This window comes from Papaver somniferum, chromosome 1 (assembly GCF_003573695.1).
Source record: "Papaver somniferum cultivar HN1 chromosome 1, ASM357369v1, whole genome shotgun sequence".
Lineage (NCBI taxonomy): Eukaryota > Viridiplantae > Streptophyta > Magnoliopsida > Ranunculales > Papaveraceae > Papaver > Papaver somniferum.
Window position 1 is genome coordinate 242,038,856 of NC_039358.1, and position 12,979 is coordinate 242,051,834.

At 36.6% G+C, this 12,979-nt stretch overlaps 1 protein-coding gene across 1 annotated transcript; it reads left to right on the forward strand.

The window, feature by feature from the left end:
- The first annotated feature begins 8,626 nt into the window (after window positions 1-8,626).
- On the forward strand, window positions 8,627-12,639 carry LOC113274812 (G-type lectin S-receptor-like serine/threonine-protein kinase At4g27290). The gene is made up of 10 exons (XM_026524213.1): window positions 8,627-8,727; window positions 8,866-9,325; window positions 9,458-10,536; window positions 10,618-10,674; window positions 10,810-10,941; window positions 11,104-11,318; window positions 11,415-11,625; window positions 11,788-12,025; window positions 12,124-12,274; window positions 12,343-12,639. Exons 1-10 carry the CDS (start codon window positions 8,667-8,669, stop codon window positions 12,637-12,639), a joined length of 2,901 nt encoding a protein of 966 aa, XP_026379998.1. The 5' UTR covers window positions 8,627-8,666.
- The last annotated feature ends 340 nt before the right edge of the window (window positions 12,640-12,979 follow it).

Below are 12,979 nucleotides of genomic sequence, written 5' to 3' on the forward strand. Positions count from 1 at the left end.
GCCATGTACGCTTTGCTTTAAACTTTATTTTTTTTCTTATCCTTTTTTCTCCTATTTATTTTCTCTCTCTACAATTAAAATTAATCACGAAAAATGTCTTAACTTTCAAAATTTAAAATTAATCACGAAAATGTCTTAACTTTCAAAATATAAGTCAGATTTTAATAAAATTTATATTTTTGAAAAGGGCTCGAAAATCTCTATAAAAATAAGATATGTTGTTGATATGAAATTCGAAAAAAAAAAACGTTATTTTCAACCAGGCCGAATAAAAAGCTTATATTGCCACAATTAGATTGCGTTGTGGCAAAAAATGATTTCTAGCCGCATGGAGACCACTGATGAGGCAAAACAGTGGGCTTTTGACGCATCAAGCATACGGGTGCGGCAAAAAGATTGTTGATTGCAACACTTCATCATGTACCAAGTGCGTCAAAAACCCATTAACTAATTTTTATTATTTTAATATATTTATAGATTTTATGGGGAATCAAAGTCCATTATTCTTTAAAAAAGAATGATTTTTCAGGGATTATGGTTTTTTTGAGGGGACCATGATTTTATTAGGCCACCTTCCCTATAGTGATAAGGGGTGTCTTAAAACGTTGAAATGACTAACCTACCCTTAACCTAATTTAATTTAAAACCAACCTATTAACCACATATATATATAACCACCACCTCCTCCCACCATCACCGCCCACCACCTCCGATTACCAACACCACCACCAACCATCGATTACCACCACCACCTCCGATTATCACCACCACCAACCGCCGATTACCACCACCACCTCCTCCCACCACCACCACTACTGCCTATTTAATAAATGTAACAACATCAATGCAATCACAATTAAGTTTTGTTACATGATAATTTTATCGAGTATAAAAGACGTCAGTCGCAGCCTGATTCTGCCATGGGATTACATGGAACAATGTCCTTTATATACATGTAGAAGGGAGACCCTAGATATCTACCTGGGCCGCACATCTATGGGTCGTAAGCCCTACAACACTCCCCCTTGTGCGGTCCAATAAAACTTCATAAGCAGTGCTTCACATTTAGTGCTTCGAATGTAGTTCTTCAAATGTCTTCCTCTCCTTGTTGACTTGTGCCGAAATCAATTGCCTTATTAAAACTTTGATAAGGAAAAACTCAGTGGGATAAAACCTTGTTACAACTCTTTACATGTAGTACTTCACATGTTTTCTTGTAATTTACATGTAGTTCATCACATGGAATACGATCTTCAAAGACAGACGAGTCTAAGTTAATTGCCTCGTTAAAACTTCGTCAGGAAAACCCAGAGGGACAAAAACTGAACTAAAGAAAAAAAGTACAATATTAAGTAAACTTAGAATATAGTTGGATGCATACACCTTGCCTCATTAAAACCTTGACAAGGAAAACCCAGTGGGATAAAACCTTGACGAAGGGAAAAGAGTACAACGTGACATATGCAAGTAAAGGTGACCGTTGCTTCACAATTTCTAAGGCAGAAAATCCTCGTGGGAAAGATAATAGCCTTAGCTGGGAAATTATATTCCCGGTATTTGTTGTTGTCTCATTAAAAACCTAGCCGAGCAACAAAACCCTGTGGGAAAAAGTGACCTCGGTGAAGGAAAAGAGTTCAACACACTATTAGATGCCCCCCCTGATGTCAGACAAATTTCATTAGTCTAATGCAGTCTAAAGGAGTTTATCACACATTACTTTGATGACTTAAATGTTTATAACACCCTGTTGTTGATTCTGGAAGTTACGTTGTTTAACCGACTATCGCGTTTGATTTCTTTGATTTAGATATTTTCAGTAATATCAACGCGATCTTTATGTCTTCAACGTTCAACATACTTTATGTTTTTAGTGTCGTCTCACTAAAACCTTGTCGAGTAACAAAACCCTTTGGGAAAAACTATTCTCGATCGAAGGAAAGAGTACGACACAACTTCAATTTGGAAGTAAATTATGTCGACATCATATCCTTGGATCCTCCCCCTGATGTCGGCATCTCCCCCTGATAACTTTCAGTGTTGTTCCAAACTATTTCTTTAGTCATGTACTTTTCGAAACTGAATATCTGTAATGACCTAGAAAATAGTCTATCGTATCTCCCATGATTATTTTTGTTGGAGAAGAGATTATTGTTCCTTTATAATCAACAAATTTTGTTGCACTTTCGTTAGCATTCCTTTTAATGTCTTTGCAGGGATAAATTTTTTTTATGTCAATGGTTACTTTTAAGCACATGATTGCATTCACTATACCATTCCAATGACGCTTTGTTGGCGGTGAGTTATATCTAGCTAACAAGTTCATTGAGGATGTAACATTTGGTCGAGTATATTATGTTAAGTACAATAATGCGTCTATTATACTTAGATAAGGAAAGTTCATCTCCCGACCCAACTTCGTCATCTTCCTTTAGACGAATTGGTCGTTTATGTACATTTGAAACTCGACTAATCATGAGAGTCCTAGCAGCATGCACGTCCTTGTTAAATTGCCTTACAATGAACATATGCAAGATGGTGGAATAATATACTACAAGCTCGGTATTCTAGTTTAGAACATAGATAAGATCGAGATTTCCCAGGATTTTCATCTCAAATTCAGATTTTAAATAGCTTGTAAGATCTCTTATTCCATTAAGAGTACTTATCATGTCCATACCGTCGACATAGATAGCTATAATTATGAATCAGGAACTTATTTAATACGCATGGAAAGAAACCTTACTTGTTTATCCCTTCCCAATCAAATAGTTACTTAGACGGGTATACCATATCCGCCTGATTGTTTAAATCAATAAGTGACTGTTCCAGTGTAACTGCAAACACACTCCGTGGTTTAGAGTCATTCGACTTGGGAAGCAAAAGGCCATCATGCACTTTTGTAAATATCTTTGAATCTAAATCTCCAGAGATATAACCACATCTACTATGTTTCAAGTTCTTTTGAAACTACCAAGCAAACTAATTAACTGAACATTATGATGTTCAAAAGAGTAAGTGATCCAGGGGTTTGTGAGAAACCTCACGCCACAAGGTGATTCTTTATACTTTAAGACCTCATTCTTCTCACTACACTTTATGACAAATAACCACATATGTCTTACAGGATTTACACTAGGTTGGTTAGCACTACCACACCAAATACCCGTATATTTGTCAAAGAATTAAGTTATGCCTGGATTGCGTAGGCCAAATATGCTATTTATTTGAAATTAATCAAAATATTGCGTAGGCTAAATATGCTATTTATTTGAAATTAATCAAAATAAAGCATGGTTCGATCTTATTGTGCTCTACTTCTGGAGCAACTATTTATGGATTATATAATCATTGTGCATGCATGATCCTTCCATTGACTCATGTACATTCTCATAATCCGTCAGGATTTCACTGTTCTCTAGAATCATTTAAAACTTCGGAGCGTCCTCCAGTTTGATTCATGGACATATTCAGAGACAATCTTATGAGATGATTTCTGATGATATAAATAAGTTGTGCCTTACTCACCTACTTCCTTTCTAGGTGGGGATTGATCAAACCAAGTGGTCTCTCAAACTTCCTTTATGGAGCCACGACCTCAACCACACTTCCACTGAGTGCAGTTGCAACAATGGTGTATGTCCCATATTGAGGACTTGTAACTTTGCAGGTAGGTTTGCAGCTGGTATGTGTGATCTCATCACTTTAGAAACATCAGTGTACATTCTGAAAATCGAATATTATTTATTACTTCACATTTACATTTGTGGAGTACAAGAATCAGTATGAGACATAGCGGGAACACACCACGAAAATTCCTGTCGTTCCCTTAGAAAATACTTTTTTTTATCTCCCCCTAACGACGGGAAGACTGTCTCATTAAAGTGATAACCCGCAAATATAGCGGTAAGAGATCTCCTGCCAAAAGTTTTAAAATGCGGATAATTGTTGGGAACTCATTTCCAACATAACAACTTAACAGTTTTGAAGACCCATCATAGTACGATATGGAGTCGTAATGGCACATATATAGTGCAACCAAAAATGCATGAGAACATGAATATCAGGCTTAAATCCAGATACCAACTGGTACGCAGAAAAGGTTGACTAATATTGGGTTCTAAAAACGAATTAAGTAAGATGCGTGTAATATTGCATATCCCCAAAGCAATAAAAGATAGGTTGGTACGCATAACCTATTCCTTAGGCACCATCTGTAACCTTTGATGCTAGTCTCTGCGAGACCATTGGGTATAAGATGCTCTATATTGATCCTATTAAACATGCAATATTCATCAAGTCCTTTTGATGTATATTCTCTAGCATTAATAAGGGTGGTGAGCCTTTGCACTTTGTATTGTGTAATATGTGCTAGGAGTTTTTAAACGCAAATTTCTTGGGAACTATAACTAGTCCAAAATGTCAAAACATTCACCAGAGCCATAAGTCACTTTAATGGTCCGCATTCTGCATGAATATTTTTCTAAATTTCACCTTGTTATCTTTGTAATATGGAATTGTTTACCATTTGCATCTTAGGATAGTCTCGATCCTGTTTTACTGCAGACTTTGTAAAATGAGTGATATGCTCTCTTACCTAAAATCATAATGGGAGGGAGGATGGGGTTGTGCATCTGGTACTTTAGAAAACACTTATTGAGAGATATGTCGTTACTTCGCATTCGGTCAATCTTTTTCCCGTTGTCTCGTCTACTCAAACACAGCGATGCACGTATGAGTCCTTCAAAATGAAACATCATGTAACAACTAAAGTGCCTTTATGGTTATGTCAAATTCTGTATGAGTCAATTTCCAACATTTCATCGTCGGAGTCAATATGGATTCAATAACCCAAATTAATAATATAGTGATTTACATTTCACTAAATTGACTCATTAGTCTCTCTAAAGTATGCTTCCTTACAAATACTTTAGTGACTATAAAAGATGCAATCAATTACATTATCATCACAGTCAGGATTCACATGATATCCATTTGCATGGTTTCTTTGGAATTTAAACAAGGTGTGATTATCTCTCGGTACATATAGAGATTTTGTGATGTCTTTATTCTATCTTGAAAACAAATTTTTTTTTTTTTTGAGCAGCGTTGTGGTCGATGATCCAATCCTCGTAGTCACATTATAAGGAAATAGTTCAACAACTAGTTTAAATTCCTTAATTAATCTAGTGGAAGAAAAAACAACTATGAGTTAGACATTTGGGTCTTGAGAGTTTTAATAAGTGGTGTGGCCTTATTACGTAATAAAGTTGGATTCACTCAAGTACTTTAGACTGAATATATATTACGTTTCACCCAATATATCTCAAGTGCTTTAGAGAATTTATGTCTCGCGTTTTCATTCTTGTAGGTGCAGATATTGGATCTAGTTCAACTGAATAAGATAATCAATTGACCCGGCAAAGTTCTTGTTTCCATTAAATTTGAAGTGAAAATTGGTTGCTACTATGATGCACACATTACATTGTATATATCAACACCTATGACCAGGTGCATTTCCAACTCTTTCATTTATGATGGGAGCTAGAATTACATCTTATCTTCATCCCATATTCAGTTGATACATGTACTTTGATGTCATTACTGCTGGGAAAAATACATCTTTGTCTCATGATATATATGTCCCTTTTCACATGCTTTATATGAGCCACTACGTCTAACCCTTATTACTTCGGGGTTATTTCCATTTTCAATTTTGCTACATTTAGCTTAATTTGAGAAATTTCTTTATCTCAATAGGCCAAGAGAATCTCACTACACATGTCAACCACTTAATTTAGGTTGAATAGATTATTAAAGGTAATTCTCTTGTTGTCATACTTCAATATATACTGGTTCGTTAGTATCATTGGTGAAGTAGAGAAATGGAAATATTCCGACTCGTATAACTTTTTGTGAGTTTTTCCACAAAAAATTGGGATGCATGTGTTTAGAAACACAAGGGCATATGTATCTCTACCTTTTAGACAGTGCGTTGTTAGTGGCATAAAATTGTATGAAGGAATATATTCCTTTTTCTTTTTCAAAAAAATGATTTCCACCTCTAATGCACAATAATGATGCTCAAGTACTTTTGAGTCCAAAATGTCATTTTTGAGTCAAGTTGGGTCCAACTGGAAAAAACCTTAATAAAAAAAATTATAACCCGGTTTCTCGGCCAAATCACGATGATCCAATTAGTAGTGGAATTAACTCGTTAAGGTCATAACCTCCGACATAGAGCAGTTTGATTGATTGGGGGATCAATAGAAATTGAGCTTTTTTCTTTAACTATTCAATCCAAGAACAAAACTACAGATCCAATAATGGCAGATTTCTGAAACTCTCGAACGTAATGCGGGCGATTGATTCGGGAGATTGTATTGATTAGTAGAAAGAAAAAAAAACGTCAAGGTAAAGCATTGTGTCTGATAACGTTTTGTAGTGATAAAGATGAGAATGATAGAGAAAGAGGCAGAGTTTCTTATTGATCATCAGCAGGATTACATGGAACAATGTTCTTTATATACATGTAGAAGGGAGACCCGAGATATCTACCTAGACCGCACATCTATGGGCCGTAATCCCTACAACAGATAGATCAATTTACCCCTGTTATTTAAGCATAGCAGTATTAGCCTAGAGTTCATCTTTTTCATCGCTCTTTAGTGCCTCTCCCTTTGCCTTCCCAAGACGTCTCAAACACACAACAACTTGATATGTATGATCACCAGCAGCAACAAGAAGATACTAGCATTAGGTTCAACAACTTTAGTCTCACCCTAATCAAATCTGCGATGTTAAGGCTGAAGGGTACCGGTGAACTTTTGGATTGAAGTGTGACTGTTTGCCTGGTTTCATTGAAAATCTCCATTTTCAACTGGAGGGTGTCTTAGAAATCCATAAGATATTGCAAAATCAGTGAAGTGAATATCTACAAATTGAATGTTAATCCAAATTGAATAAATGTCTTTTACTATTTGTTCTCATGGTTATATTGTAGTGTTTGTTAAGGTGCACTGTCATTGTTTGATGAAAAGTCTGTGTTGGTATTTTGCCAGTCAGATTCTTCTCTTGGCTTTCTACTTCTTGAGAAGCAGTAGAAATTATCCTTTCCGCAAAGAGAATGTGTTATGGATGGAATTTTGGTTTTGCTTACATATACCCTGGCCTGAAGATCAGAGACACGTACAATCATCATCATCATTTAATAGATTGATTTCATAACTTCTACTCTCAACAAAGCAAATCTTCTTTATATTTCAATTTTCCTCCTGTCTTGATGAAGTGATTTGCTGCAAGTACTCAAATTTGGTTTCAATTAGGCTAATAAAATAGGACTCGATGAAAAGGAAATCATGTAGACATTAGAGTTACACCATAGGACATTTTTCTTGGAAGGGTGGAAACTTTTAAATTTAGAAAGGTCGATCGATATAACTTCCAATAGCAGATGAATGATGTTGATGATAATAAAATATAAAGAGAGACGGCGCCGCCAAGGAATTGCAGGAATGAGATGCGCATGGGTGGTGATGATGATACACCACCCATGGGTGGGACATTTTTAGTAGTAAGTTTCATCTGTGCACAACCAAAGTTGAGACAAACCAAGTAAGCTGTAATTTAATTCTTTCAAAACAATAAACAACTTCATGAAATTTCAACATAAGTTCTAAATTTGACTGACAGAAAACTAGACTAAAAGTCTTTGGTGGGACAAAGAAATAGACGTACCTAGCCATAAGAAGTTTCCATTAACCCCTTCCTCACTTTTTTTATTTTTTTGTGGAGAGGAGAAGAGAAGTAATAATGGCAATCAGATCCATTGAATCATATAGTATTTGTAATTGAGCATTCAAGGGAAAGTGAAATCTTAGCCATATTATACTTGGCTGCAATTAGGACAAGTCATGCAAATCTAGTCTTCGTCAAAGCTCTTTAGAGCATCCACAGTGGGCGAGTATAACCAAAAATTTGGGATGAGATCGTAACACAGTGGGACGGAGTAAAGATCAAATCCCAACCAAAGATCAAATTTCAGACCAAATATAGTCGCGACCAAATCCCAAATTCTAATATAGTCGGGCGTAAATTTAAAGTACGCTTGTTGCTGGGCGTAAATTTAAAATACGCTTGTTAACGGGCGGAGATTTAAATTACGCCCGATGAAAATTCAAATTAAATAAAAAAAAAAAGAATGATGAAAGTTACGAAAAAAAATGGGGCGGACTTTTAAAGTCCGCCTGATGAAAGTTACAAAAAATAAATAAATGGGGCGAACTTTTAAGGTCCGCCTGATGAAAGTGTAAAATGGGGCGCAGCCATAACAGTGCGCCTGACGAAATTTTAATCATGTACCGTTGCGTCACAACACGGACTAAACCCAAAATTTGGTCTTTTTTTTGATCTTTGATCTTTGGTTTTGATCGCACCACTGCAGTTGCTCTTACTTCGCCAACGGTTGTGCAAATGGTGGTATCTTACATAGAATTTATGCCAAGGTAGGTTCCATGATTAAAAAATTTATCAGTCAAAGTTACTACTTATTACACCTGGGCTTTTTAGGAGCCTTATCAATTTCATGTACTGATTACAGGCAACCACTGCTGCTGGCCCTGCTCCTTTCTTCTTCCATTGTTTTTCACGTTTCTCAATTGAGACAGTCAATGGCTCGAAGAAACCTCTTAGTTGCATTAGTTTCCTTTCTGTTAATCCTTAATGTTGCAGGTTAGTATTCCTGTCCTCTGTTTCTTAATTATTGGACTTAATTACTCTGTTTCTTCCTCTGCTTCATCATTGTAAGACATTTTTTAATGTTATGTTTGATTATCTAATGCTACAATTTTCTTGTTGTGATCTTTTCAGGGGTATTCTCGGCGACATTTGCTGTGATAAACAAGTGTAGGCAAACAGTATGGCCAGGAATACTATCAACTGCTATATCTTCTCTTAACACAACAGGATTTCCATTACAGAAAGATGAATCTAGAATTATAACCGTTCCGTCGTCATGGTCAGGTCGGTTTTGGGGTAGAACCAATTGCAGCCAAAACTCAACCGGGTATTTTTCTTGCATATCAGGTGATTGTGGTTCAGGAAAAGTTGAATGTTCAGGACGATCTGGAAAACCACCAACCACACTAGCTGAATTCGCATTAAACACACCTCCGGGGATTGATTTCTTCGAAGTTAGACTCATAGACGGTTTAAATTTGCCGATGTTGGTGGTTCCGGAAGGTGGAAAAAGGGGGAATTGTATAACGACCAGTTTCACCTGTACATCTGCGAATTACGTTATCACTTTCTGCCCTCCATTAACCACCATGTAAATTCAATTAGGTTTTGTACTTGCATTAAAATTTTACAGCCGTCAATTGTCACTACCAGTAGTGTCCGTCGGATTAAGATTCAACAATTTGGTATTGATCAATGTTTTTTTTTTCTATTGTTGTTGCAGTAATAATGGCCAAATCCCAGAGGCAGTAGCAGCTAATACCATCTCTGCCGGTGAAACTCTAAGCCCTCTTCAAACAATAACATCCAAAGATGGCAGCTTCAAGATGGGTTTATTCACACCAGGTATTTATAATTACTACATTGGTATCTGGTATAGCATTGACACGGTCTCGGTCCAAACAGTAGTTTGGGTTGCTAATAGAGATAAACCCATTAAAGATCCAACATCTTCAGAATTTAAACTCTTAGAAAACGGTAATCTAGTTCTCTACGACGCATCCAAATCCTTAATCTGGTCTACTAATTCAGCTTTAAGTGCTTCAAATACAACTGAAGCAGTTTTAGGTGATGATGGGAATCTTGTTATCAGAGATTCGTCTAGTCCGTCTGTTGTGTATTGGCAGAGTTTTGATCATCCAACTCATATTTGGTTACCTGGTGCAAAAATTGGGCTAAATAAGAAAACTAATGAAACTCAGGTACTTACTTCATGGAGAAGTCCATATGATCCAGCTCCGGGAATTTTCAGCCTGGAGTTGGACCCAACTGGAATCAGTCAGTATCTTATAAAATGGAACAAGTCCAAAGTGTATTTGACAAGTGGGGAGTGGAGTGAAGAAGCAAAAAACTTTCCTTTTGTTCCAGAGATGGGATCAAATGACATTTACAATTTTAGCTACATTTCAAATGAAGATGAGAGTTACTTTACTTATAATCTTATTAATAGTTCAATCCTTGCGAGATTTGTATTGGATGTGTCTGGCCAAATCAAGCAGTATACTTTGAGGAATTTGGTTTGGTCTCAGCCGAAACAATTTTGTGATGTTCATGGTATCTGTGGACCTTTTGGCAACTGTAACCAGGATACATTGAAGTGTGAGTGTTTGCCTGGTTTCGTTGAACGATATCCTTCAGATTGGAATTTTACGGATTCAACTGGTGGGTGTATTAGGAATTCGTCTTGGGAATGTGGCCTTCGAAATGGTTTTTCACCCATTCCAATTTCGAAATTGCCGGAGGATCCCCAGTCTCGAGAAGTCAATAGCGCGGAAAGCTGCAATTCAGCTTGCCAGAAAACATGTTCTTGCTATGGTTATGCTTACGAGAACGCTAGTTGTCAATGATGGGAGGGAAATATGTTGAATACCAAACAACAATCAGATGTCAGAGCAGGGAATCTCTATCTCAGACGTGCAGATTCTGAAATTCAAACCAAAGGTATGTAATGTGTTCAATTTATAAAATACGCAACTAGAGCTGACTATGACAATTGATATGATCTTGTGTTTGTTCTCCTTAACATTATGGTATTATAGTGTTTGTCCTTGCATAATTTTGTGCTTAATTCTTCAGATTTTACAGTCGGAACCAGAAAGGTGGTAATTTGGAAGATCGTTGTACCTGTAATAATCTCTTTTGCAGCAATTACAATGGGCGCATTAGGATATATGTATCTGCGCAAGAGGAATAAGGTTAATGTAATAGGTAAATACATTCTCCTTCGTATTGGCTGAGGATATTGCATCACTGTAGAACAAGTCTTCTAATCTTTATACGAATGCCACCAATGAACTCAGGCTAGTCGTATATATGAATTATGTTGATTAATAGTCTTTTTACTTTCCTTCCTTGCTCATGAATACTCAGGAATATTAAAAGGACTCCGAGGGATGTTGAAAGATCTGTTAAAAACCAAGGCTACCAAGAACAACACTCCAATTACAAACATGCTTAATGGTTTTAAAACTGAAGGAGAAGAACAGGAATTACAAATGTTTAACCTTGCTTGTTTAGTCATTGCTACAAACAACTTCTGCTTGAACAATAAATTGGGACAAGGGGGTTTTGGGCCAGTTTATAAGGTATGTTTACATATGTTTATGATAATACCTATGGTGAACTTATCACACATTTGTTTTACCAGAATCTCAATCTGTGCTATTGAGTATGGTTTATAGGGTAAATTACCAAACGGGCAGCAAATAGCAGTGAAAAGATTGTCTAAAAGCTCTGGGCAGGGTATTCAAGAGTTCAAAAATGAGGTAGTATTGATCTCCAAACTTCAACATCGCAACCTTGTGAAGCTGCTTGGTTGCTGCGTCGAAGGAGAAGAGAACATGTTAATATATGAGTACATGCCCAACAAAAGCATGGATGCATTTCTATTCGGTTTGTTTCTTTTATCATATGAAACATAAAAATTTAATCCTTCTTGAAGAATGGCCTTGCATGTTTAACATTTTTCAAATTTGCAGTCAAATTAGCTCCAACTTTCAGATATTTCTCACCACATTTCCCACCACAGCTAATTCAAGAATATCTGTACGGCAGATCCAGGGAACAAAGCATGCCTTGATTGGGATAAACGGTTCAGTATTATTGGAGGGATTGCTCGTGGGCTTCTTTACCTTCATCGTGATTCTCGATTAAGAGTTATTCATAGAGATCTCAAAGTCAGTAACATCTTATTGGATGAAGACATGATCCCAAAAATTTCAGACTTTGGAATGGCACGAATATTCGGCGGGAACCAAACTATGGATAATACTAGCCGGGTAGTTGGTACAATGTAAGCACCATGTTTTCCTTGTCATCCTTTTAAATATCAATAGGTTATCTAGTCGTCTAGTATAAGACTCTTAAACTCTTCTTTGCAAACAAATGCAGGGGTTATATGGCTCCGGAGTATATGATTGGGGGGATATTCTCGGAGAAGTCTCACGTTTTTAGTTTTGGAGTGCTAGTACTAGAAGTTGTGAGCGGGAAGAGAAATAACAGCTTCTACAATCCTGAGCAGCCTTTAAATCTTCTACTTCATGTAAGTATTAAATAACCATGAGTTTCTCAGTGTTAAGGAACTTATATATTTTGATATTTTTGTTTCAGGCTTGGAGACTTTGGAATGAAGGCAAATGGTCAGAGATTGTCGATAAGGATTTAGGTGATCTGTATTCTCCATCTGAAGTGATCAAATGCATACACATTGGGCTGTTGTGTTGTCAGAATAGAGTTGTAGATAGGCCAACCATGGCTGAAGTTGATTTCATGCTTAACTATGAAACTGATCGTCCATCTCCGAAAGAACCTCCCTATAGTTTCCCAGCATCATCAGATGATCCTGGTATTCCACCAATTCAGTGCTCAAATAACCATGTCACCTTGACCACGGTTAAAGGCCGATAGTTTTTATTTCATAAACTAAGAGTACATGCTGCTCATTTTCAGATGAATCAACTGTTGGTAACATAAAATAGTGGCCATCTGGTCTTACTAAATGATTAAAATTTATTGACAATGCAATTTTGGCTGGTTTAACATGCGATTAATCGTTCATACTTATTTTATGTTTGAATGATTATCACCGTTTTTCCGTATCACATACAACAATCATTAGAGATACACTACGTTACTGCAGAGCAGTAGTAGTTTGCATTGTGCAAACTGTATCAATTTTGGTTTAATTTGAAGCAATTGAGGGTGAAATCGACCGGGATACGCACTTTCAGTTCATCATTTACCATCA